The sequence below is a fragment of the Dicentrarchus labrax genome, unplaced genomic scaffold (assembly GCF_905237075.1).
Source record: "Dicentrarchus labrax unplaced genomic scaffold, dlabrax2021, whole genome shotgun sequence".
Lineage (NCBI taxonomy): Eukaryota > Metazoa > Chordata > Actinopteri > Moronidae > Dicentrarchus > Dicentrarchus labrax.
The window spans coordinates 31322653-31349593 of record NW_026136720.1 but is presented as its reverse complement, the minus strand read 5'-3'; the positions used below and the strand labels follow the sequence as shown (position 1 = coordinate 31349593).

General features: G+C 40.4%; 2 protein-coding genes across 2 annotated transcripts; both read right to left on the bottom strand.

Annotated features, from left to right (window-relative positions):
- Positions 1 to 90: 90 nt before the first annotated feature.
- On the bottom strand, positions 91 to 11453 carry herpud1 (homocysteine-inducible, endoplasmic reticulum stress-inducible, ubiquitin-like domain member 1). Its single transcript, XM_051382707.1, has 8 exons — positions 11066 to 11453; positions 9208 to 9285; positions 8096 to 8173; positions 6977 to 7191; positions 6659 to 6769; positions 6138 to 6509; positions 2556 to 2676; positions 91 to 2260 (listed from the first exon to the last, which is right to left on the bottom strand). Exons 1-8 carry the CDS (start codon positions 11216 to 11218, stop codon positions 2084 to 2086), a joined length of 1305 nt encoding a protein of 434 aa, XP_051238667.1. The 5' UTR covers positions 11219 to 11453; the 3' UTR covers positions 91 to 2083.
- Positions 11454 to 12334: 881 nt separating this feature from the next.
- slc12a3 (solute carrier family 12 member 3) lies at positions 12335 to 26607 on the bottom strand. Its single transcript, XM_051382654.1, has 26 exons — positions 26185 to 26607; positions 25528 to 25665; positions 24572 to 24647; positions 24259 to 24354; positions 23822 to 23961; positions 23588 to 23698; positions 23066 to 23177; positions 22721 to 22851; positions 20846 to 20930; positions 20419 to 20576; positions 19909 to 20016; positions 19610 to 19733; positions 19334 to 19435; positions 19061 to 19216; positions 18876 to 18975; positions 17903 to 18014; positions 17627 to 17764; positions 15665 to 15771; positions 15460 to 15542; positions 15199 to 15276; positions 14898 to 14996; positions 14581 to 14692; positions 14124 to 14210; positions 13262 to 13400; positions 13050 to 13117; positions 12335 to 12779 (listed from the first exon to the last, which is right to left on the bottom strand). The coding sequence occupies exons 1-26, from the start codon at positions 26467 to 26469 to the stop codon at positions 12638 to 12640; spliced, it is 3087 nt and encodes a 1028-aa protein (XP_051238614.1). The 5' UTR covers positions 26470 to 26607; the 3' UTR covers positions 12335 to 12637.
- Between the last annotated feature and the right edge of the window lie 334 nt (positions 26608 to 26941).

Below are 26941 nucleotides of genomic sequence, written 5' to 3'. Positions count from 1 at the left end.
CCTATAGTAACATGACCTTCAGCAAGTTCCTGTATGTAAACACTGTCCTCACCAACCATATCTGCAACAAATCAACACAACAGGGCACCGTTAAAGTTAAGAATATTTATTGCATCTATTATTGCAATATCTCCCAAAACACACTTGACTCTACAACGTCCATCAATAAGCAAACAAAATACGAAGGAAACAAAAAAAAGAAAACTTTATAATCTTAACATTAAAAGTTAAATTCTACATGGTGACCAATGTCACGAGCTACGATTGCTCCCCAGAGGGAATCTGAGTGCTTACTGTACAGCAGGGGTTAATGCAGAGCAGAAAATGGATTGGATTACAAGAAGATGGAAATTACTTTTCACACCTTTCCTTAAAGATGTAATACACCCTCTTTTACAGTGACATTGTTAAGAGAAGATAGTATAACCCACTTGTTCCTTGTTACGGTTGAATAAAACATGCTCTGATTACAGCCAGTTAATGCAAAACAACAGATCTGGACTCAAGTCCCCTAACTTCATTATTATGAGGACTTGAGTGAAGTCACCAGAAACTGCATTTCAGAACAGTTTTTTTTCAGTCATCTGATCTGTGACAGTGAGGGTTTCTCTATCAGTACGATATAAAACTGCTTAAAAATGAAAGGTACATTAGGAATGATGTGGGGTAGCTTCTTGATACCATATTTACTATATAATTTGGAATGTTAACTGAATGAAGTTAAGACCTGTGACAAAATAATAAAAGGTGCTGTTAAACCTCCGTATACAGAGGGCCAAGTAGCTGAGAAGCAAACTTGCCTCAATTCCATAGATATTGTGAAGATGGTTTCTGACATTATAAATAATTCTAACTTAGTTTTTGCTTTAATTTAAACAGCACTGATCGAACCTTTTACCTGTTTTGTTTTGATGGGATTTTATATTAAATGAAATGTATACTTAGTCCCTTCTCTGAAAAACAACACATAACCCACCCACAACTCTGAGCCCTCTACGCATTATATTTAGATTTACAATCTTCCCGTGAAGAATAATAAATCATTACCCCTCTATATGTAAGGACGCTTGCATAAAATACATGTTGTAAAGTGCTTTGTGTACATATAGTACATTTACAAAATGTGATTTCTTTTTTTGTTTACTATGGCAACATCTCTATTTTACATTTATATGTATTTGGTCACAATCACCTTCACCTGTCACTCAATAATAGGAAAATCCACCCAAAACAGAACTGGAAAACTTAAGTCATATCAGAGGTGCAATGTTATTTTCAATTTTGTGAATCAGAGTTGATCATTTTTATTCATGATTTGGATTTTACTCTCCTTGTCAAGTACTGGTTGTGAACTGAAGTTCCTCTCACGAGCATATTGTATAACAATATATATAACATATTGAGTATATAGTTTGAATATTGGCTCGTGTGAATTTCAATAGTAGGATTTTAAAACACCTAAAATCATATCTTATTAAAGTTAAAACAAGTTGCTCAAACAAGTGAAAACAACATCTGTCCTACTTTTACAGCTGAATTCAACCCAGGCTCCATACATGGAGAACAAAATGAATGTGTCCTTGGAATTTAGATTCAGATAGACTTTACATACAGTACGGAGTTCTGTCTGTGCGTGGATTTTCACTTCAACTGAACATGTATTGATCTTGATTATATTCTTCATCATGAAAACTCAGACAAGCTGATTTGGAATCCTAGAGGATCAGAAAGCCTGCATACATACACGTCCTCACAGAAGAATAATTTAGCCACAACAGTCCAACAGTGTCAGCCGTTCACCGTTTACCCTCAGCTGAGAGAGCACATGGAGAACTGGGATCCCACTGAACTATTTAGTATTAGGAATGTTGTCTGGTCTTTCTAGCCCTTTGTGTCCTTTGTTTCCAGTCAACAGTTTGGAAATTCAAGGGCCTGGCACTGCTTTGTTTTGCTGGCATTTCAATAGGGAGGTTCCAGTCATTGTTAAAACACATGGATATCTTCCTTTTCCTTCCACCAGAGATTATTGTTCCCCATGGAAAAATATGAAAAACTGTCTGGTGTCTCTGTCTGTCCCAGGTGGTCAGTTGGCCACACCCTGAGGAACCTCAGGTATGAGGGAGGAGAAGAAAGTTTTGAAGAAAACCCAGGCCGTCCACATGGCCGACACCCTGTGAGGAGGCACTAAAACTGCCGTCATTGGTCCGTCTGATCCGTCCGCTGCAGCAGCAGGTTCCTCCCGGTCAGCAAGCTCGTCAGCCTGAATACACAGTTTAACACACTCATTAAAAAAAAGATGATTTATGGCAGGGGGTTTCAAAGTGTCTTCTAGCTTAAGTATACTATTTCAATCTACAGATCATCCTATAGTAGTTTATTGGGCCCACTATGATTAGATTAGACTCCCCAGTGGAATTCTGCTACATTTAAAGGGAACGTCATGTCAACAGAGCACAGGCCTTGAACCACTGAGGCATGAGGATGCCCGACACAGTTTATAAGACTTTAATTAAATGAAGGTGAATCAGAGGGAAACATCTGGGATGTTTTCTTACTGGATTTGGGTTTGGGTTCCCGTTCTCGTTCTGCTGGTTGTGCTGGGCCACAGGGGGCTGCAGAGGGTTGGGTCCTTGGACCTGTACTCGCCTTCTGAAGGGAAACCAACCAGCAGTGTGTCTGGAGGAGAATAACAGGAGAGAAAATACATTGATATAAATGACAAATAAAACTGCCTTTGAGGCGCCTTCAGGAAAAGATAAACTTGAAATATCAAAACTGAGGCAAAGCCTCATTTCCTCCACTCAACTACACCCTAACAGGAAGTTGTGTACATTTGCAAAGTCTGCTGTTTATTGGTGTCATGTCAGAAAACAGACTTTTCTCGAGTGCATGATCGGCACGGTGCATGTGCTCTCAACAGAGATGAAAAAAAAAGCATCGTGGCTCACTCCTTCGCTACTTCCATCATCAGCTCTGTTTCTTTCGTTTTTACCATTTAAGTGAGTTGCTAGATTTACTTGCCTGACGTGGCATTTTACTAGCACTGGGCAAACAGGAAATCCTCACTGCTGAGCCCTGATAAGAATGTTAAAGAGTATGGCTTTCTGCAACTACTGCACTCCACTGAATACTACGTCTAGTTAAAGCTGCATTCATTCATTCACAACAAGCCTATTTACACATCCAGCAGACAAGGAACAACATTATCATTTATTTAAAGTTGGTGTCTCTACCAGCTCCTGAGGGAAACGCCAGTCTGTTTAGTTGCTAAATGCTCCACTATGTTCACCAGCTAGTCTCCAACTGTGTCTGTGTGCTAAAATGCTCCTTAGAGCTGGGGGAAACTCTCTGTGGGTTTATCACTATGAGCGAATCCTCTCACATGAATATAACATATTACTTATATGAATATAAATAATAGGAACATAAACATATATAAACATATGCATTTAAAGAACCATTATTGGGATTTATAATAATGTTTAATTTTATGTTACTCATATTTTGCCATTTCTATCTTACACTCGTTTTCACATCTCTTTTTTTTCTGGGTGAAGAAAAATGGATCTTATCCTCATCTTGAATAAATACTCTAGTTTGCATTAGATTTGTTTGTTTTCCTTCTGGTCATTTATCTTGTTGGGAACATTCCTCATACATATCCACAGTACTTCTTAACACCTTAATACCTTTTTGCGGCTAACAGGCGCTGTGTGTTGAATTGAGGGTGGAGGATAGAAAGAGATGTCGGCTGTCTCTAAATCAGAAATACTTTATAATTTTTTTATTTTTAAACATTAACCTTCCAAGTGTTGCTACATTTTGACTTAAGTTAATGTGTTTGAGAAATGTATTTTCCCTCAGAGAAATGTAAGCGTTTCCCTCACTTTCATCAATTTAATTTTCCTTGACAAACACTTTGTCAGACTAATGTTATGTGTATCTACACTATTGCTCAGTAGTTTGGGGTCAAACTGCCAGAAAAGCTTGATTTGGTACACTCAGATGGCTGAGAGGACTACACTGCATTTTTTAATGGTCTTTCACACATTTAAGTTGTAAAAGGTCCACTTTACAAATCAATTATTTTGTATGAATTTGCAAAAGAATAATAATTTGTTCATGGAGAACAAAACGCTGTGCTGGTTCAACCAAACTAACAACTGACGGGGAAGAAAGAGAGATCCCTCTGAGCAACAGTTAAATAAGAATATAAAAAATCAGCAGTCATTGGTTTAAAGAAACTGGAAGCTTAGCATCAAAATCTGTGCACAGTTCCTGTAAACAGGAACAGGTTCCTGTTTCAATGTCAAGTACACAATAATGCCTATAACAGGCTGCAATCACCAGGCGTGTTGCTTTAGCAAAGCTATTCTTTAAAAACAGAAACAGAAGGTTAGTTTAAAGTTAGTACTATTGGAATTGGACCACAGAATATCAGCTGAACATACTATGGACTGACAGTTTAAACCTATTTAGTGCAACCACTGCGTAGATTGAAGTTGTAAGCACTGTTGTGGTTCAGTAATGATCTGGGGTCACTGAAGCTTTTCTGGACTAGAAAAAAAGATTCAAAATGAAAGGATATTTAGGGGGGAAAAACAGTATTCTCCTTTACCTCCTATAAAACGATTTCAAATATAAATAATACATTTGGTGTCTGAATTATACTGGCTATATTGCTATTACTGAAGGAAAGAAGAAAAACACCCATATAAGAAGTGACCCCAAACTTTTGAGTGGTAGTGTATATTAGTGTGTGTCTCAGTGAATGGTTGCGTAACAGCAAACAGAGTGTGAGACTGGAACATGTTGAGTAAAGGAACAAAATGGCCTGAACTGATGATAACAACAGTGTTGATGAGGAACATGCTTTCCCTGAGCACTGCTGCCAACTGCTAACCCATGAACATAAACCCAGCTGAAACTGAGCTAAACACAGTTACTATTTAAACAATGTTCATTTAACTGCTTTAAATAGGTTTAGTGGAAACACTTTATTCCAATTCCAGACCTTTAGAAACAAGTAGAGACTCACTGCATTCATTATTCTTCCTCTTCACAGAAGAGACCAGTCAAACTTCCTCAAAAAATCTTTTGATCAATGTCATAGTTTCACAACCTCCTTTTTACTTACAGTATGCCTTTATCAGCAAATTGCATCAACTCTTATTTCATATACCAAAACAAACTGCTAATGAGTGCAACCGATGCAGCCAATTATTATTATTATTAGAATTACTATTATATATTGATATGTTTTGAATTTCTTTTGATGAATCAACAGATTGTTTAGTCTATAAAATGCCACAAAAATGCGAGTGAAAAATGCCTGTCACAGTTTTCCAGAGCCCATGGTGACATCTTCCAATTTCTTGTTTTGTTGGAACAATGCAACAGTCCAAAACCCCAATATATCTGATTTATGACTGACATTGTTGCTTGATGTCTGATTTCAACAACTATGAAAACTGTTCCTGAATATTATTAGTCAACTGACTAATCGATTAACTGACCAATACTGTTGTTTACAGGTAATTTTCTGAAAGTTGACTCTGTTCTCAACTGTATTTGACAAAACAAGCACTGTAGACTATAAATACATAAAAATAAAAAAACTTTTACCAGTGGGCTGTTAGCTTTTTCCTTTGAACTCAGCTGCTTTCAGTTGTTCATTCTGATATGAAGCTTTGGTATAACTGGTTTATATCCTGAAGCCTGGGCTCTAAGTATACACAGTCATCAGCTACTTTGTTTATTTAGTGACACATCAGATATTATTATGTAACAGGCATTCTACTATGCTCCTATTTCCTAATTTCCAAACAAACAGTAACATATATGGTGTACTGCTGTTAATATCACACATAGACAGGCTTTAGTGGACAATGCAAACAACCTGGACTCCAATTATGGCCTTGCATAGTTTTAAATGATACATATTGTGAACTGGGAGTTCGCCTGGCTTTCAAGAGAAGCTCTGGATGCCAACACAAGCTGCTGATAAGGGCGGGTAAGGTTGAGAGCTCTATAGTGGAGTGCCTTGAAGTAAGTCACTCAACCCACAACAGTGCAGTGAAGCTCTTATTGTAAAGGTTCTTAAATGTCAAAAGTAGAAAGCAACAGATTGAACTTACAGGTACATAAGGAGGAGGGTGCTCATCACCAGCAGAAAGCGACTCAGGTTGGAGTTGAAGTACACGATCATTAGCAGAACGCCTAATCTTGCGGTGGTGTACAACCAGTCCAGCCAGTCACGCTCCACATCCTCCTCGTCCTCCATTACAGGCCCGCCCTGCGCGTTCATCCGCATGTTCTGGTTGGCCTCCGCGGGGTTGATGAAAGCACCGTCCTGCACTGGGTTCTGATTCGCTGGCAGGTTGTCGATGGGGTTCTGATTGGCTAAGGGGGCTGGAACAGGCACATGGTGGGCCGGAACAGGAGGGTACTGGGCAATGGTTGTAGCTGGTGCAGAGGGGACGGTGCCTGCTGCTGCCAGGGCCGCGTGGCTGTTGGTGGAAAATGAGACAAACATCGAGAGTATTAGAAACAAGCTGGTCAAAGTCATCCATGGCCATGTCGGACCACAATGAGAGAGTGGGGAGATTACAACAACAGGAAAGTAGTATGAATGTAAAGTGTATCAATGAATACTCACTATTGCATGTAATACTGTCTAGCGTAGACATGCTGGAGCCACAGTATCTGTTGAGGGCTGTACAGGGAGTAGGTGGGAAAGGTTGGTTGGGTCATCTGTGGTGCTCCAGGCCTGCAGGGAATGATGACAGACTGTTAATATCAGTTCAACACTAATGTTTATCCAGCAGAGAGAGACAGTGTACCTTCAGTTGTTATGGGAAAAAAATCCTGAAAACAGCCATACTGCTAAAACCTGATGCCTGGTAACGCTAATAAAACTATGCAAATGCAGTTTATACGTAAATACAGATACATTATTTCTTATATTGTGGCTTACACTGCAGCAGCAGGCCATGACGGAGATCCTGATGGAGACACTGGGGTATGTGTGTGAGCTGGAGCAGCAGCTGAGGCTGGAGAGGTCTGCCTCCTCTGCCTCAGCTCTGGTGTGCTGGGAGTCTGGACTGAGGAAGAGGAGCTGCTGGGACTGGGTGAAGCAGAAGCCGCTATGGGCCTTGGACTGGAGGTATGTGGCTGTTCGGTCTCTTTGGTCTGCAAAAGCAAATTTGGAATTGTTTAAAATTGTAGCGGTGCCTGCACTACAGCAGCACTACAGCAAACCCACTGTATTAAGATACATCTGTAGAGATGAGTTCTACTGTCTAGGGTGTTAAGGTGGGGAACAATGTGTTGTGAAACTAAAGCGAGGTATCTTTAGCTGTACTTTTGATCTGAAAACTGTAGCGGAGTTCCTCTTCACGGTAGGATGGTAATGAGGGAGGAAGTTAAGAAGTGCACCTGTCATCTTCAAACTAATCTTTCTGCCTTTGAGCTTGATGTGTAACAGCAGCCTCAAGCTCCTCTAAAATCTCTCAGAGCTGATGTACAGTACGTTGTTGAATTTATGAGACTGAAACGTCACTGAAACATTTATAAAACACAGTAAAAGAAAACAACGGCTAACTTTGATCTGGATTCATCTATGATGTGAAAAGTAACCTAATTATATCCTTACATGATGAAATTATTCAAAATATCTAAATTAGTTTTAAAGTAAAATGATGAAGTAGACTTTGTTGAAGGACCCAGATGTAAACTGCAAATAAGGAAGGTGAATATGTGAAACAAGCCTACTATGCAAATTTAGTATTTCAGTTGACTGAAACCAGCTGTTTTGCTTACACAGCCATGCAATCTAAAAATAAAACCAATACCTGAACACAGTTTCATTTACCCAGCATTGAACACAACCTCTGAACATCACTACCAACTTTAAATCAGCTGTGATCTGTTTCTGTTTCCTGCAAATGTGTCCTTGGGCATGACAGTAAATATCTGCCTGCTCCATGGGCATGACAACCTGGTTGCCCCTAACACCATTTCTCTCTTGAAAAAGTGGTTTGTTAAAACAGGTTCTGAGAAAGGTTAATTATGAGTAAACGTCATTATTTCTCACCTTAGGTCTGGCTCCCAGTTGTCCTTGGGGTTGATTCCTAAAAGCACACACAAGGTGCAGTGTGGGAGTGGCTTCATTCTGAGAAAGTGGAGATAAATGCCTGATTAGAAGAGCTACATTGTAAAACACACTGATACATTCAAGCCTAAGTAGTACAGCAAACAGAATTAAACCTATGAGTATGAGCATGAAACCAGCGCTAAAAACAGCAGAACCCAGACTTTGTGGAACTGTTCCATAGACAACGATCTGAAAGGTCTGAAAGGCAGAATCCTTCATCTATACCAAAAACATGAATGCAAAGCTGGAGATCTGACAGTGCTGACGTGGGCCAGTCTACAGTTTGTGCTGCCCTTTGCTGTTCTCATTTGTGTGATTACATCTAATTTCAAATTTCAGTTGTTATGGAAAAATACCCTGAATGACCACAGCCCCACAACAGAGGAGGGCAGTGAGGAAGAGAGGGAGCTTGTGCTCTTCATTCAAGACGATTCTCCTGCTTTTGCAGTTTACAGAAATAGCAGAGCACGGTGTGGAGAATAAACTCAAACTGTTTGGTTCTGGATACTCTGCCTGCTCTACAGTCAGAAGATAGTAAGCTTTCTGATCATGTTGATTTATAAACACAATGTGCCACAGCCCTCGAGACGGAACCAAACACAACAGGTGCTGTGTCCTCTTGGAGGACTTTGGATGTTTTTCAGTGCTGGGGTTGTCTTACAGCTGACACTATTTTATCTTCAGCAATATGCGCCTCTATTGGGAATCACACACAAAAACAATGAACCAGAAACATGGAATAATATACAGTGCTGGTTTTATAAAGCACAACAACCCTTTCACAGGCCATAGAAATCCTTTGCTGCTTTTTATTAACGGTTGGTGACAGAAATGCAGACTCAATTCAACTAGCCAGTTGGTTGCCAGTGTAACACCTGCATAAAAGCATATAATCAATCTGTGATCTTTACTGATTTAAGGTTTTGTGGTAAGTATAAAGTATGTTAAATTTCACTGACACAAAGTTCTATGGAAATAGATTAAGACAGAATGAAAAGTGCTGTTTGTAAGCACAGCAATGTGCAAACACACAAACATATTCTCACATGTACCTGTCTGAAGAGATCTCTGATGTGCAGATGGTCGGGCAGCAGTTTACCAGCATAGATCAGTCTCTGGTCACTCACAGCCTACAGAAAAACAAACAAGTTTAATTCAAATTGTTGGCAAAGCAACTTCAGTCACTATGCAAATATAATTGACTATGCTAAGCTAAGCTACTATGTAAATATGCATTAATGTAATGCATACTGTATATACAGGGTGGGTATAAGAGTCAATGATGATGATGGGAAACAACCTTAAGGGATAGAATTTTAAGATATACAATATAAAGTTGCAGATTACGATAAACCAATATCTGCCACACTGGTAACATTTTTAGATGATAATATCTGTTCTCAAACATTGCTTTTGCTAGCTTCATTCACGTGTATTTATGTCTCATGTGTATGCAGGTTGGTTAAAGTATGTTAGTAATACATGTGTAACACGTATGTTTGTCTCTACTGATATAAAGGGTTGAATTTCCTTATGTTCTGTGTGTATAGGACTTTAAATATTTTTTTTAAAAGATGTTGTAATCTCTGGTATAGAGTAAGTACTATACAAACACATTTTATTTCAATGATGTCATGTATTCTGTTCTAACATTACCTGCACAGCAGATGAGCTGGTGCGAATTCTGTTGACTCAGCCTTATCGAGGCACATGGCTAATTTTCCCAGGAAGTGATAAACCTGATCAGTAATCATTAATTTTCCTGTGACAAGCAAGGCCATGGACCAATATACCTGACAGTCTACTGCCTGGCCTTATCTGCCTTATCTGCACTCTTTCAATCAGCATCCCCTCCATCTCACTGAAGCACAGATCCTCCTCAGCTCATCTGTCCTGTCATCTCAGCAGCAGGACACTGGATGGACACTGTGCCCTTCAATGCTGCAGACCTCCAGAGAGGATGAAACTTGGCTGCCAATATGCTTAAGATTTAAGGTACCCGGCTGACTCTCCTATTAGAGAGGACTGAGTGCACCTCATTCTACCATTCAACTTTTTTGGTCATTGTGCTTTAGGCCTGCACAGTACGGTAAAAACATAATGTTGCAACTATATTTACAGATATTGTAATTGTGATATGATTCATAATTAGTGTGAGAATGATCATTTTACATTTTACCTTTATTAAAAAACTGCAGCTCCAGTGATTTGTATATTGCCCTTGTGCTTCACAATCCTCGGGGATTACCAAAAGTTTACCAAAGGTTTTTTCAATCTTTAGTATCTCTATTTATATTTGTATATATTGTCTCCTTATACTGTCTCTCTTTTTATCTTTATTTATATTTCTCTATATTCATTGTAATGCACCAATTTACCAAGGCAAGTTCTTTGTATGTTAAAACCTACTTGACATTAAACCCGATTCTGAGTCTGATTTCAAACACACGATGAACAAATTTGAGATTATAATTATATAATGTGAAATCAACTGTATTTGAATCCCATGGGCACACAGGTATGTATTTTTATACTTTCTAACATACAAACTGCTGTAGATGTGACTGAAGTTATACCTGACGGGAACTCTTTCTGTCTTCAAGGAAGGACATAATTAAATGAGTCCCACAGAAAGAGTTCTTAACATAAATACTGTCAATCGTGCAGGGTTGGGGTGAGCACACACACACACACACACACACACACACACACACACACACACACACACACACACACACACACACACACACACACACACACAATAACAGCTGTGGACGGGCGGCAACTGGCTCGTGTCAGGCTGACATTCCAGAACACAGCCTCGAGCTGCTGCCTGTCACACGAGCCACCTAGCTCCGCTAACATTAGCCAGCTAACTTCACTTAACTTCTGTGTCTCCCGATAACTCACCGGTCTGGTTGGGTAAACGGTAGACAAATGCGTTTTTAGGTCCTTTACAGTCCAGTTCAGACAGACGCCTTCGACGGTTTGGTCCTCGCGGGTCTGGTTGGGCGTTTTTATGAAAAGCGAAATGGTCTTTTGTTCAGAAACCCCCACATCCATCTTTACTCTTTCTCTCGCTGTACTCTCGCAGTTTAGATACAATGTTTACTCGCTACAAATACGATAAGAAGAGTCCTCCCGATACAGTTCGTACGCCAACAGTCTCGTCTAAAGTCACACTTGTGGGACTGGATCTAGAAGTGTCTTTGTGCTGGTTCATACGGGACTTTAACTGGGAAGAATGGTGTTTCCAAACACACGGTGGCCGCTGCTGATTGGTTACCCTCCGCTCGTGCTGAGACGTGGAGGCTCGGAGAATCGTTACTTTGTGAGCATGCGCGGTAATTATTATGGTTTCGAAGATCGTGTATTTACAAAAACTACAGTAGCGAGTTCGCTCACTCTGGTGCGATTTTGGATACCAAAAACAAAAGATATAAAACACCAAGCTAGACAGTAAGAAAATAAGTAAGAGAGACATGTGGCTGATTTGTTTAACAGCAGACTAATTAAACAGAGCTCGTAAAACAAGGAACTGCTTCTAACATTTGCTAACACAAGCTAACACACAATGTCATGTGACTGTGGTTTGACGTTTACTCTTCCTGAACATAGAGACAGAGTGAGGGCTCTTTTCTTCTTTATCCTCTCAGACAACAACACATTTTTCTGACAGCAAAATGTGTCTATCCACTGAAGTTGCATCAGTCATGTTAGTTACATCATAAGTCAATCGACTTGCAAATGATCAGAAAGGAGTTATCCAATAGCTAATGAACACAGACTAGGGATATTTGAGTATTATTGACACCCCTAAAAATCATAGTGGTTTGGCAGATGCAAATGAAATTGAATGAGAATGTGTGAACCAGTGTGTCATAGTCACTACTTGACATGACTGGCAAGATACATTACACATTGTAGTAGCATATTGATGAAGGGGAAGTCTGTAGAGTCTAATACGAAACAATATTCTAAATGTTATTGACCCCTTCAGAGAGGTAGAAAAACCAAACATTTTGACTGGTGACAATGCATTCATACACACACATAGACACATACAGTCTCTTCATATAGTATGAAGCACACGGTCTAGTGTTATTTTTCATTTGTTCTGATGAGTCTTTCAATATTAAACATGTTAATTAGAACAATGATACTAAAGTAACCAATGTGTGCCATATTTAAGGAAATAAAACATTTTATGTGCACATAACTCAAACATTACATCATTTTGATAAATAATTTTTTGAAATTGTAAATATGCTCTGAAGAGTGATTCACTCCTTCCTTACGTCTAAAACGTGTCAATCTTTACACAGTAGATGTCAGAGTTAACATGGTAAATACAGGAATCATACATTAAGTACAGGAGTAGATAATCATCAATAGACAGTCACCCAAATCATCAAATAAAAAATGTCAGAATGTTAGTGAGTTATAATTTGTAGTTCAGTATGTACGCATTAGTCAGACATTTCATTGGCAGTAGAAGGTGAGGACGTTTTCCTGGTTTCCTCTGACCAGCAGGACTGGAGGTCTCAGATCACGTGACAAGAAGTCCAGCCACGCCAGGTAGAGAGTACTGGGACACGCTCCTCTCCTCCCCACCGGCATGGTGCTGCAGGAGACATACAGAGTCCCGTCAGGGAAGGTTTAATGTGGTCAACAGTTACTAATGATGAGCTCAAAACATCCACAAGCGATTGCTTTTAAAGTCAAAGTGACTGTGTGTGTATACTGTCAGGCTTAAAAAATGACAAGCCAGGAGCCATTCACCCAGAGTGGAGTGGTGCAGTTGGCAAGTCATGTAATTACACAGCCACTCCTTTTACTCTGCCTTGTCTACCTTCTGATGAAGTGACCTACAGAGAAGAATGACTGTACTCACATAATAATGAGAGCAGCTTCTCTGGAGTAATCCTGCAGAACTTCATTTAGACGGATCTGACGGAGGGACTGAATTCCACAGAGAACAGTGGAGGAAGACAGGAGGAAAAAAAAGGGTTTGATTATTTCTTCCTCCTAATATGTGCTGTATCCAAATGTGTGTGATGGTCAGGTTGCGTTAAGTGTGTGTGCATTTCTGTGTGTGTCTCAGACCTTGGCCTTGTTCCTCTCTAAATCCTGTTCAGTGATCATCCACGGCTCCTCCTGCTGTGTCGGTGGCCCAGAATCGGAGTCCTGTTTGGGGTTTGTATCCAGCCTGAAGCGACCCACCATATTCTCAAACTGATGAACACTGGAGCACACAGACACACACAGGGATCATAGGTACTTAGACTGTTGCAATGTTATGCATTGTGGCTGTGAAACTCGCAGATTGCCCTATCTACAGCCAGTGTTTGGTTTGTCCATTCTACTGTAGAAACATGATGGTTCAACATAGCAGCCTTTGCAGAAGAGGACCTGCTCCCTCTGTAGATAAAAGAGGCTCACTCTAAGGTTGAAAGATGATTCTCATTTTCAGGTGATTATACACTAATGAAAACCTACCTATGAATATGATATTTAATTTCTGCCAGTAGATCCTCCTGAATGTTACACACTGGACCTTTAAATCTTTTAATAATATAACAATATAACTATATAAATATATATATATATATATATATATATATATATATATATATATATATATATATATATATATAAAGAGCAACAGTTACATGATTTTATTCCCCAATCATTTGGCATCATATAAGCACAAAAAATGATTATGGAGGTAAAAAGTCTGTCAAGTCAAGTCTGTGCAGAGAACCTTTTCATGACAGGGCCTCACAATCAGGTAATAAAGCAGGACCCTTGTGTAACTGTGTTGACAGACAGTAAGACCTGGAGCTCTGCTGGCCACAGACATTCTGGGGTTCACATGTGGAATTACAAAATGACTGAATGAATCTTTTTCCCTGTTGTTTGCGCTTTACTTCATTGTTGTACATTAAACAAGCTTTGGAAACCGTACTTCTCAGGCTTGGGGTTCTGGTAGATGTCAGGAAGCACTTCAACGTCATGGAAACCCAGACGGAACTTCTTGATCAGTGCCAACACTCTGGAAAGAGAATGTAAATACATAGTGTACAGCACAATTTACAGAATATTCACATGATCTCGTACTTGTAAGCTTTTAATCATTAAAGACATTTTGAATTGTCATAACAGGAAAAGTGGCTGCACCTGCAGACAATAGTTTGCTAACATGATAGTCAGTGTTGTGTTTACCCAGGTGTCTGACGCTCACATTATCGCAGGTTTAAATGAACTGGATTCATCATTAAGGTTTTTAGTTACTGTTCTTTTCCCTCTATGCCCTGCTAAATGTCTGCTGTGAAAAAAGTCTTTAACTAGATATTTCATTCATCTCCATTTACTCTGACACCTTTTTGGGACATGTTCTGAAGAAACCAGAAACCAGCACTTACTCCTCTTTCTGCTCTTCCTTCTTGTCTGTTTCACCCCCCACAAACACTCGGACCTTACATTTGGCCCAGCGCTTCCTCCGGGTCAGCAGGTAGGGCAGCAGCAGGGTCAGACCTGGTAAACCACACACACACACACACACACACACACACACACACACACACACACACACACACACACACACACACACACACACACACACACACACACACACACACACACACACACACACACACACACACACACACACACAGAAATGTGAGGTAATATTCTTGGTGGAGGAAATGAAAGTGATAGAGGGATGGAGAGATGATCAGACCTCCGTCATCAGACAGCCAGTACACATCGATGGTGCTCTTTCCTTGTTTTTTCTGGAACACCGTACTAGGCTGAGGCTCCACTTCAATGGAGACAGCAGCTACAAATAAGTTTGTATACACAGAAAATAGTTATTTTCCATTTACATCAGCTTATAGGGTTTCTGGGTATTTAAGTTCAAAATCTCCCATTTAGTACCTTTTACTTTTAGTTTCTACATTCAAGGTAAACTCAGGCCAAGTTAAATTGCCATGATATGTAAAATAACTAAATTGTAATGATATGATCATGCATATACATACAAGTAGTGCTTGTTGTAATGCGGTGAGCGGCAGAGATGGTGGTTATACTCTCTGGTCCTCCATCAAAGGCTGCATTGACTGAAATAAAAACAGAGGATCCAATTGAAGTGAGTAACTCAAATGATGATGATGATGATGATGGATGAATGTGGACAGCACTCCCCAAAATGCCCCTTGTTAACTCTGCTTCAACTGACAGATTGTTGCTGTGAAGTTATTTTACTCTTGATGTACTCGACTCTAATTTGAAAGGGCTCTCACCATGTGATTGAGATGGATGAGAGACATCCAGTCCCTCCCTCATTCTCAGCACGCACACACCGTACTGCAGGTCAAATGCATCACTGAAACACACAGCGTTGTTATGTTGAATTTTGACATTGGACATTATCTGATTATCTGATTATCTGAGCTTATAACAATAGTTCAAAGGTGGATGAGGTTAATTATTCCCCACTGTACTCACTGCAGTATCCCTATGTAACTGTGTGCAGCCTGAGGAGTATCACTGCGCCAGTCTCTCTTGAAACCCATCAGCAGAACATTTGGCTTAATACGACCCAAACCTGCCCCCTGGTGGACAGTCAACAACATGAGAAGAAGAAGAGAGGAGTCAGGCCTGATTGGCAGAGCAAGTTCGACTTCTCCATGGCTCTCTTTGAGGTATCCGGATTCACCGAACCTTACAGAGACAATCCTGGATAACTGATCTCACACAGCTGGTTACCAGCTGGCTCTGCTATTTCCAACACTATCAGATCAGGAATGTATTTCAGGTAATTAGAAATATTTCATATAAGATGAAAGGGTGATACCCACAGAGACACTGGTACTAACAACATCAACGGATCCAAAGCAGATCATTTAATGAAATAAGATGAAAAGAATGCATTGCAGCTGTAAAAAGCTGTAAAAGACGATATAAGAACTAAGCAAAGAATTTGACAATGAAAACAAGTGATAGAAACAGATGACAATAAATCATTAACCAAATACTTAAAGCAGTTGGTTATACATGTGTGTAAACTACTAAAATAGTCTCTAACATACTGACATTACTGAATTGTGATGCTATTTGTGCTGTTGACAGAAATGCAGATAGTGGAAATGTATTTCTTGGCACTTGAATGACGGTTTGATGAAGTAAGACAGTATGTGACAAACTGTGTTTGCAGGTATTCTGTTTTTTTAACCCATGAATGACTAACAATATTTCTATGTTAAGGAAAAGCCCCACTTATTGTTTATCTGTTGGAGGTGGAAACACAAAATCTGCTGTGAAAACTGTCGAGATGCGGCTGTAGTTTCTGAGGTACAGCCATTTCTGTAACACACTATATTTAGTTGTGAGTCACTAGGGGTTACTCATTTTATCCTATTATAAATGTCTCTTAGGTCTGTACAATTGAAATACTAGACCAAGAAAGAGTAAGAGATTATAATTCTTTTTTTTGTATCTATATTGTAACAGCCCAAAATATGTGTGTTTCAAAAAATGCATAACCTAATGTTCTAGAGGTGGTATCCCAACAACATTTTAAAAGTCACCAACAACAAAACACAGTGTGTTAAGAAAAACTTACTTTGACCAATTGGGAAAAAAAACAACTGGATCTGTGCTTGGCTCAGCTATTTTAAGTATTAAAAAAAAAAATTCCACTATGGACACAATGGGTTAAAGAAAAAGGTTGACCACTCTCTGTTATCAGGACACACTGTGCTTTTATATTATATTTATATGTGATGTTACTGAGTCTATAAAACATTTCCTATTCACAAAGCTGCCCCATAACATTCACTACTTCAAACTATCTACCTGCTAGACCAGTGGTCCTAAAACTGTGGCCGGGACCTCCAGGGGTCTATAGGTATCACACTCACTGTTAATCTGCCAATCTACAGTGCAGACAGTTATGGAATAATTAATCTTATCAGACCAGATCCCAGACACTACATTTGATCAAATATGCGTCATGATGTGTATTCATCTGAGGGTCCCTAACACCAAAAAGGTTGAGAACCACTGTGCTAGAGAGCTCATGTGTTATTACCATAGTAGGAAGCACCTTTACCAGTATTTGTCCAGTATAAGATTGGCATGCAAAGCGAAGTATCTTTACTGGTTTGTAATGATGCCACTCTGCACTGTTGTACTGTCACGATGCAGCACTTTGTCCATTCTAAGATTCAGTAGGAGTGGCTGCATTTTTTTGTGACAACTGATTGGTCATCGGTCTTTCCTCTGTTTTGATCTGTAATCCGGAGCAATAGCTGCTGTTTGTAGGTTTGGCCCAGTTACCCTGACAACTGAACTCAGGGTGAACTTGGCCTGTCTTTGAGACCGAGGGTTAACCCCAAAGCAACCCCATCAGAGTTCAGTTGATGGAGACAGTTCATTAGGATAGAATAGATGAGGTGTAATTCTGACCTGTAGCAGCATGTTAACTCCTGATCGTAGCTCTGTAGCCACCACCCCTCTGTAGAACGACTTCAGCTTCCGTTTGTTCAACCAGGCAATATGACTCTCACTGCTCGCATTTTCCACCACTGATGGGGAGGGACCCGTCTGACAAAGGCAGAGTCAAATGCATAATGATTTCAGTTCTCAACTAAAAACGCTCTGACAGCTGAATCATGGCAGTTTGTTCAAACATTAATGTAATCTTCACTGGGTGGTGTGTATGTCTGTGCATGTTGTACTCACAGTGATCACATTGGCACACATCATGAGACTGAGACTTTTTGTGAAACAGCTGACGAGATCCACCAGAGCTGGGCGACTGCTGGGAGGACCTGTTAGCACCAAACACTGGGGTCTGAAAGTTGAGCAAAGTCAGAGTAACATGTTGAGCAGTTTAGTCCAGAGCTCCTACAGACAACATCTACACCTTTGTTAAACTTAATTGGCCTTTTTTTTCTTCTCCCCTTCAACCACTCTGATTATTTAACTGTGTAATTTTCTAATGCAGGACGAGGTTGTTTAGCAGAGAGTGAAGGCTCTGTGAATAGAGCTTGTGTTCAGGTTTTCACCCTGCCTTGTCCTGTGAAATTTCTTACCTTATAAAAATGAGAGTTTCATATCTTAAAAATAATCAAAACTTTTTTTAAAAAAGAATTTCATTTTCATTTTCCACACATAAATTAATGAGAGACTTACATATTTAAAAAAATGTTCTCTTACAGCCCTTAAAATTAAAATGGACCCCAGTAAGGTTGGTGGCCCCTAGTGGGGGTTGGGACCCCCAGTTTGGGAACCAGTGCCATAAAGTGTCGTTTTTTAGAGGTGCTGGGGGATTTAGTTGCCCAGTAGCCAGCCAGGCTAGTTGTTTCGCTTGTTTCAAATCTTTATGCTAAGCTAAGATAAGTCTGCTGTAAGTGGCTTCATATTTAACTGACTAAGTATTGATCTTTTCATCTAACTCTCGCCAACAAAGCATCCCCCCCCCAAAAAAAAAAATGGCAAACTATTCCTTCTGGAGTAAGACCACAATCTGCACCAACTAAAGTTTTAATTAGGACAATGAAATGAATGTTTATTCCTTTAGTCGAGCCTTCATGATCAGCTTCAATTAGATTAGTTTTTACCCCTACCCCACTTCTAAATATAGGAAAGAAAAAAATTAAATTCTGACTACAGAAGACAAACTATAGACATGTGATCACATGCTGTCACTGACCTGTAGTTCTTGACATGGTCCTCCACATGGTTGAGGCCGACACACTGGTTCAGAGCGATGTTGTAGGAGCTGGCCTGCACTGAGGAGCCCCAGTTCACAGCTAACCACAGAGGAGAGCATCAGAGTTAGAAAGGAGCAGAGGAGGACAGCTGTTGGTTTGTCTGACTGAATGTGTGTGAATTTACCAGGCTTCTTGTAGAGTGTATATCCCAGAAGGAGGAAGACCACGCCAAAGGCAATGAGGGCCGCCCACCAGGTCAGCAGGAACATGATAACTACACAACACACAGCGCCCAGCAACGACAGCCATTTACTGTAGAACCTGAAGGATGGACGCCAACCTGGAGACACACAAACACGTGTATATACCATGCAGACACAAATGTATACCCACTCAATCAACCAGGAATTCTGCTTCCGTGTAACAGTTGCAGGTTTTATTGCTAAGAGTTTTCTACCTGGTGAGTTGGTGATGGAGGCATGGAAGCAGCTGAAGTTGATCAGGGTGTAGGAGCAGAGGAAGAAGTTGGAGATGATGGGAGCGATGGTGTTCAACTCAGCTGGTGCAGAGAAAGGGCAGAGGTGGAAACATAGTTCACATTGGTTTTAAAGTTGTAATCGTTCAGATTTTCATGAAGTGAAACCCAATAGACATTCCCATTTCCATTCAGACTGTAACTGCTAAAATTCCTACTGATCATCCACAGGGTCAGAGGTTCTCTTGAAAACCTCACCAATGAGAATGAAGCAGGCAGCGATCAAGTACGTCAGTATGTAGCTTCTGAGCGGTTCATCGTTCTTGCCATAACCTTTGCCAAAGAAGCCGATGAGAGGGTAGAGTTTGTCCTTACACAGACACTGCCAGAAAAAAATGAAAGGAGCCAAAAAAATTTGCCATTCTTTGTCACAACAAAGAAAACAAGAAAGACAAGTGTTTAAACAGCCACAGGAAGATAGGAAAAGTTGCAAAGAAATATGAAAAAACACACATAGCATATCTGGTGAGTTTGTGAGTGTGTGTATGTGCATGTACCTGGAAGACTTTAGGAGCAGACACAAGGCAGGCCAAAGCAGAGGACAGTGTTGCTCCAAATATACCAGCAGTAATGAGAGGGGCCAAGGCTGACACCATGCTCATCGACTAGAGACAGAAATATACCGTTTACTCATTTGGGTAATGTTTCTCACCGAGAGGGAAACTGTCTATTTGTTTCTGAGTAATACAAAGGGAGAATGGATTATTTATGCACAATGACACTCATGTTGTCTTGTTGTTCTCACTGTTTTTATTGTGTAGTTCCTGCTTCTGGCAATGAAAGAAAAATTTAGTAAATGTCTTTGAATTGACGGCAGACAAGGCAGGATTATGCTTTGGCGGCTCCAAGTGGTAAAAGGAGGTAAATGCTTTTTTTACAAAAATTCTAAAAGGACTATATTAATCATGTCAGAAGTCGTCTTGTCCTCACTGAAAACAATGTAAGGGTTCTAATACGAGGAACAAAAAACAGTATAAAGACAACTGAGTGAGCGAGCTGGTGCTGACCTGATAGTAGTTACTGATGCCGTAGGTGCATGTGTTATTGTTGATACACTCAGTGAAGTCCCATCCATACTGACAAGCTAAACCAACACAATCCTCGCTGGGTGAGAGTGACAGGGTGTCGTTTAACAGGCCAGATGCATCCCGCACCACACAGGATCCTGGGAGCAAACAAACGCACATGGACACAAGCATGCATGACTGAATATACATATGCTCCCACAAACAATTATTACCTCAAAAACAAACAACAAAAAAAAGATTATTAATTTTATGCCCCATGATGACAGTAAATACCGTTGGAGAGAATCCATGTATATAGTGGCAAAATGTACACTGAGGTAGTCATTATTGCAAAATAACATCAACAGGGTGATTCAAAGACTAACTCACTATATGTTTATAAGTATAAATACAGGTCATACAGTACCAATGGTAGCACAGATGATGATGTAGGACATAGTTGTCCAGAATATTGCCATCAGTGTTCCTCTGGGAATGGCCACTGTTGGATTCTGGAAAGTAAGGGTTATACATTGCCGCATGCATGTTAATCAAGATTTGTGTGTATGTGATCAGGATGTATGTGCAAGAACAGTATGGTGTGTGTGAGACAAGCAGGCGGGTTTATGTACCACTGAGAGCAATACAGTGGGGAGAACAAGTATTTGAAACACTGCCGATTTTGCAGGTTTTCCCACTTACGAAGCATGTAGAGGTCTGTAATTTTTATCATAGGTACTCTTCAACTGTGAGTGACGGAATCTAAAACAAAAATCCAGAAAATCACATTGTATTTTTTTAAAGTAATTAATTTGCATTTTATTGCATGACATAAGTATTTGATACATCAGAAAAACAGAACTTAATATTTGGTACAGAAACCTTTGTTTGCAATTACAGAGATCAGACATTTCCTGTAGTTCTTGACCAGGTTTGTACACACTGCAGGAGGAATTTTGGCGCACTCCTCCATATCCTTCAGGTTTCGGGGCGGTCACTGGGCAATACGGACTTTCAGCTCCCTCCAAAGATTTTCTATTGGGTTCAGGTCTGGAGACTGGCTAGGCCACTCCAGGACCTTGAGATGCTTCTTACGGAGCCACTCCTTAGTTTCCCTGCCTGTGTGTTTCGGGTTGTTGTCATGCTGGAAGACCCAGCCATGACCCATCTTCAATGCTCTTACTGAGGGAAGGAGGTTGTTGGCCAAGATCTCGCGATACATGGCCCCATCCATCCTCCCCTCAATACGGTGCAGTTGTCCTATCCCCTTTGCAGAAAAGCATCCCTAAAGAATGATATTTCCACATCCATGCTTCACGGTTGGGATGGTGTTCTTGGGGTTGTACTCATCCTTCTTCTTCCTCCAAACATGGCGAGTGGAGTTTAGACCAAAAAGCTCAATTTTTGTCTCATCAGACCACATGACCTTCTCCCATTCCTCCTCTGGATCATCCAGATGGTCATTGGCAAACTTCAGACGGGCCTGGACATGCGCTGGCTTGAGCAGGGGGACCTTGTGTGCGCTGCAGGATTTTAATCCATGACGGCGTAGTGTGTTACTAATGGTTTTCTTTGAGACTGTGGTCCCAGCTCTCTTCAGGTCATTGACCAGGTCCTGCCGTGTAGTTCTGGGCTGATCCCTCACCTTCCTCATGATCATTGATGCCCCACGAGGTGAGATCTTGCATGGAGCCCCAGACCAACGGAGATTGACCGTCATCTTGAACTTCTTCCTTTTTCTAATAATTGCGCCAACAATTGTTGCCTTCTTACCAAGCTGCTTACCTATTGTCCTGTAGCCCATCCCAGCCTTGTGCTTGTCTACAATTTTGTCCCTAATGTCCTCACACAGCTCTCTGGTCTTGGCCATTGTGGAGAGGTTGGAGTCTGTTTGATTGAGTGTGTGGACAGGTGTCTTTTATACAGGTAACAAGTTCAAACAGGTGCAGTTAATACAGGTAATGAGTGAAGAACAGGAAGGCTTCTTATAGAAAAACGAACAGGTCTGTGAGAGCCGGAATTCTTACTGGCTGGTAGGTGATCAAATACTTATGTCATGCAATAAAATGCAAATTCATTATTTTAAAATCATACAATGTGATTTTCTGGATTTCTGTTTTAGATTCCGTCTCTTGAAGTTGAAGTGTACCTATGATAAAAATTACAGACCTCCACATGCTTGGTAAGTGGGAAAACCTGCAAAATCGTCAGTGTATCAAATACTTGTTCTCCCCACTGTACATGATGCCTTCGAAATCAGGATTTTATGAGAAAAGAGAAGTAAGGAAAGAAACAAACATACCTTCAGATCTCCAGAGATGTTAGCTCCTGCCAGGATGCCCGTGGCAGAAGGGAAGAAAATGGAGAACATGCCAAAGAAGTTGCCCTCTGGACCCCGCCAGCTGGGCAAAAAATTTTCAGCAAAAATATCCGCTGTTAAAGGGGAAATAGTCAGTTTATTGGCTAGCTCATTTGCCTCCATAACATAAACATTTTTTTCAAAAAAATATTTTTATATGCCATTGTAATTATGTCAAAATGGTTTATTTCTGGTGATCCTTTAATTGTATTAGAAATACCACACACACAATAGCCTCATGATGACTTTGCATGCATATGATACTGTGAGCAGGGACTGAATAGTCACCTTTGTAGCTAAAGAAACCCTTGGCTTGTTTCTCTGGTGAAGCAGGGAGGATGGTTCCAACAATGTAGCTGGCAAATGACACCATGATGACCAGGAAGAACAGAACCTGGGCCTGTGGAAGGCAGATTACGGTAAACATATGCAGACATACATTAACATGCATATACAAGCTATTGCATATCACTACACTAAGGGCAGACATGCTAGCTGAACTGTCCTTTTTGGTCATTCTTACCCTAGGCAGGCGGTAATGTATAGGCTATGCATAAGGGGAATTCTTGTGCTTGTAAGTAGTTAACTGAAGCTGGCAGCCCTAGAAACATAACAAAGCAAACCCCTTACACATGGGTTAGGGTTAGGCTGTAGTTATGTAAAAGGAAACTAACTAACTGTAACTTAAGATAACTGATGGCTTGCTTTATATTTATATGTACAGGGAATGGTATCAATCTTCTCATCTAACTTCTGCAGTGGAAAAACATTCAGTGCATCAGATAAATCTTCAATAACTTTTGAGCTAACCTTTGACTCCCACGCCATACCAGCCATTGAGACACCTAGTAGACATGTGACAGTGATGATGCCGATGATGCGGATGTCATTGGTTCGGTCCACCATGACAACCCCATTTTCCTGAGGGAGAAAAGTTAGATACATTTCAGGTGTTTATAAACAGAATAGAAATCTGTGTTTACACCATTGGTATCATTGTAAAAGCTGCTCCACCAAGATACTAACACACAATATCCTACTTACACGCATAAGGTCTGAAACAGTCTCAGCAAAGCCCACAGTGTGCATGGCCACAGCAACAGCATTGGCAAAAGCAAAGATTAGACCGATGGACCCACCCAGCTCTGGACCGAGGCTGCGACTGATCAGGAAGTAGGTCCCGCCTGAAAACATGGGGGGGTGAGGGGTGGGGGTTGGGGGAGCAACAGAAATATGTATTGTGGGAAATGTGGCCATGATGTTAGGAATGGAGCATATGTTACCAGGGTCCCTAAGTTCCCTAACCCCCTAACCTGAACCCTAAACCTACCAATACCTCATTACCGGAGAACAAAAAGGACCCTGGGAACATAGGAAATAACCTATTAGAAATCATTTGCAATAAAATGTAACAATGTCAGACCTATATATTTTTTTGATATTAAGTAAATTGTTGTGCATGTCTCAGTCAGAAAACAGACCTCCTTTGACCTTTCCGTTGGTAGCAATGGCTGAGGTTGAAAGACCAGTGATCCCAGTTATAAAAGAGGATAGCAGGATAATCACCCACGTCAAACCTGACATAAAGGCACAATAAGAGAGAGAGAGAGAGAGAGAGAGAGAGAGAGAGAGAGAGAGAGAGAGAGAGAGAGAGAGAGAGAGAGAGAGAAAGAAAGAAAGAAAGAAAGAAAGAAAGAAGGTTTCATAGACTGAGCAATCTAAGAAATATAAAAATATGTTGCATGGATCAAGCATGTGAAAAGTGAATCAAATAAAAAGGTTTGTTCGACGTACCTATACCAGCTTGAGCAGTGATCCAAGTCAGCCTCAGGTACAAGATCACCCCCCAGATATTTAACATGCAACGGATCTACGAAAAGACAGCTACAGACTGAATTGAACAATTCAACAAAATGTATGTCCAATGCTAACGATCAGTGCTAAAGCAGGATGTATTGTGTGTCTTTTATGTAGTTAGTTAGAGAGTACAGGTGCAAAAGTTGGGGTGGTGGATGGGGGTCTGACTTTCATATAGGAGGCCTTCAATTCTGTCCTGTCACAGAGCTGCAACATTTGTGTTCTATTTGCTCAAGATTAACCATACCTTAACTGTATTGTTTCTTTGTCCTGATGATATGTGACAAATCTGAGGTGATATTTTTGTACAGTTTGGGGCCCTAAAGATTTTTAGAAATGGAGCCATCACAAAACTTCTTCTTTACTTTATGCCATGACTGGATTACCATGAAACTTTAATTATGGCCCAGGCGTTTATTTGCTTCAGTCACTGAACTCAATCTGCCTTTATTTGAACAGAATCAATCTAACGATGTGTAGCATGTCCAAATTGACAAAAGTTTAAACATTTATACGCTTTGAACTCACTCAAGCAGACGACCTAGTGGGCTTTAAGTGGTTCTATATCCAGACCAGGTATTTAATTGACACTTGGGTTAATCAGTCAAAATGTGCACATGATAACATGATAACACAGAATATGAGATGTCTTGTTAGACAGCCAGTCAGTGTTTAGGCTGTAATATGTCAGCATGAAGTGTGCTGTTTATAATATACAGTCTGTTAGTAATTTCTGCTACAGTACAGTTAGAATGTTGTAGATCATCTGTTTGTAAGGAAGAAGAGCCATGGCAAATTTCACTGCAAGGATAATACCCGGTCTCATTTAACTTAAAATGTATAGAATGGCAGCTGCAACTCCCAAATACATACAAAAGTCTGACCCAGCCTACCATAACTCCTTGTACCCAGCCAAAGCGGGTTGGTTCAGGTGGTGGCTCCTTCTGCTCCTCCTCGTCTTCCTCTGAGCTGTCTCCTCCTTCCATCTGTCCACCTGTTGTCTCCTCATACAATGGTGGTTTGGAGTCATCCTGGTCAAGTAAAACCAAGTAAACTTCATTGGTACAGGCCAAAATCATCAATCAGTGCAGCATATCACTTCCTCTATCCTCTACCACCTCCCAAGAAAAAACCTTTAACAACGAAGAAAATTCTAATACAGATAAACCCACTGTGATAGGACTACAATGATTTTTTTTTTACTTTGTCATACATCAATCCCTTTCATCTCATTCAGTGTGTGCACACCATAACATAGAACTAAAAAACTGTAGTAGCCAGTTGCAGCAAGTTTAACAACAGAATCTTTAGGGTAAAATCATCTTTATTTTACAGTAAATAGAGTAAATATTGTCAGGTAAAAGAGATACAGCTTATGACCAAACTGATGCATTATGGCATCAGGGTTCGTTTCAGAGCATTTGAAACCTATTCAGTGGAAATCAGAGGCTAAAATGCAGCTTTATTGTGAGAACAACTATTCTACCTGCATTTCTTTGGTCATTTGAAAAGAGATAAGAACCATACCGGTAAAAAGCAGATATTCCTACCTCAGGGTTTGCATGGAGCTGGTACAGAGATGGTCTGGAGCGCCTCCGTCGCCCCCACACCTCTGTGTTGGCGTAGAAGTCATAGTGTGGCGGAGCATCCAGAGTCTCATAGCCAGTTAGAGCATCAGATCCTCTGGATGTTACGCTGCTCCCATCTCCATAACACTTATAGTACCCAGACTCATCATACCCTCCAGATGTTGCCTTCCCATTAGCTACTGACAGAGGAGGTCTGGGTCTGTATGCAGCCAGGTGAACACTGTCACTGCCCACTGGTAACTCCATTCAGAATGACAGTAGTTTTCTGTATTTAAATGGACCCACAAAGGCAGCTAAGACAGTTACTTTGTTGGAGCAGTTTTTGTACAAAATGTTTTGCTTCAATGGCTGATTTATCCTACACAGGTCAGTCAGTCATGGTGATGGAGCCATTCTGTAGGTGAATGAAGGAGGCTTTCCTGTGAAGGCTGGTTTTATATTTGACCTTAACCAAGCAGGAAGAGCCTGAGGCCAGAAGGTTGGTTCAGTGAGCAGTAAAACAAGACTCATTACAAGAACTATTAAACATGACATGGACAATTTCACATTACGGGGTAAACCAAAAAAACATTCTGGGCTGAGCTTACCCAGGAAATACACTGTTCCACTTACAAAATAACAATTAATAATGAACCAGAGATTCACATTTTCCCTTCCCTAAAATACAATAGAACTGAGGTAGAAGTATTGATAACTTATTTCCAAAGACCTCCACTTT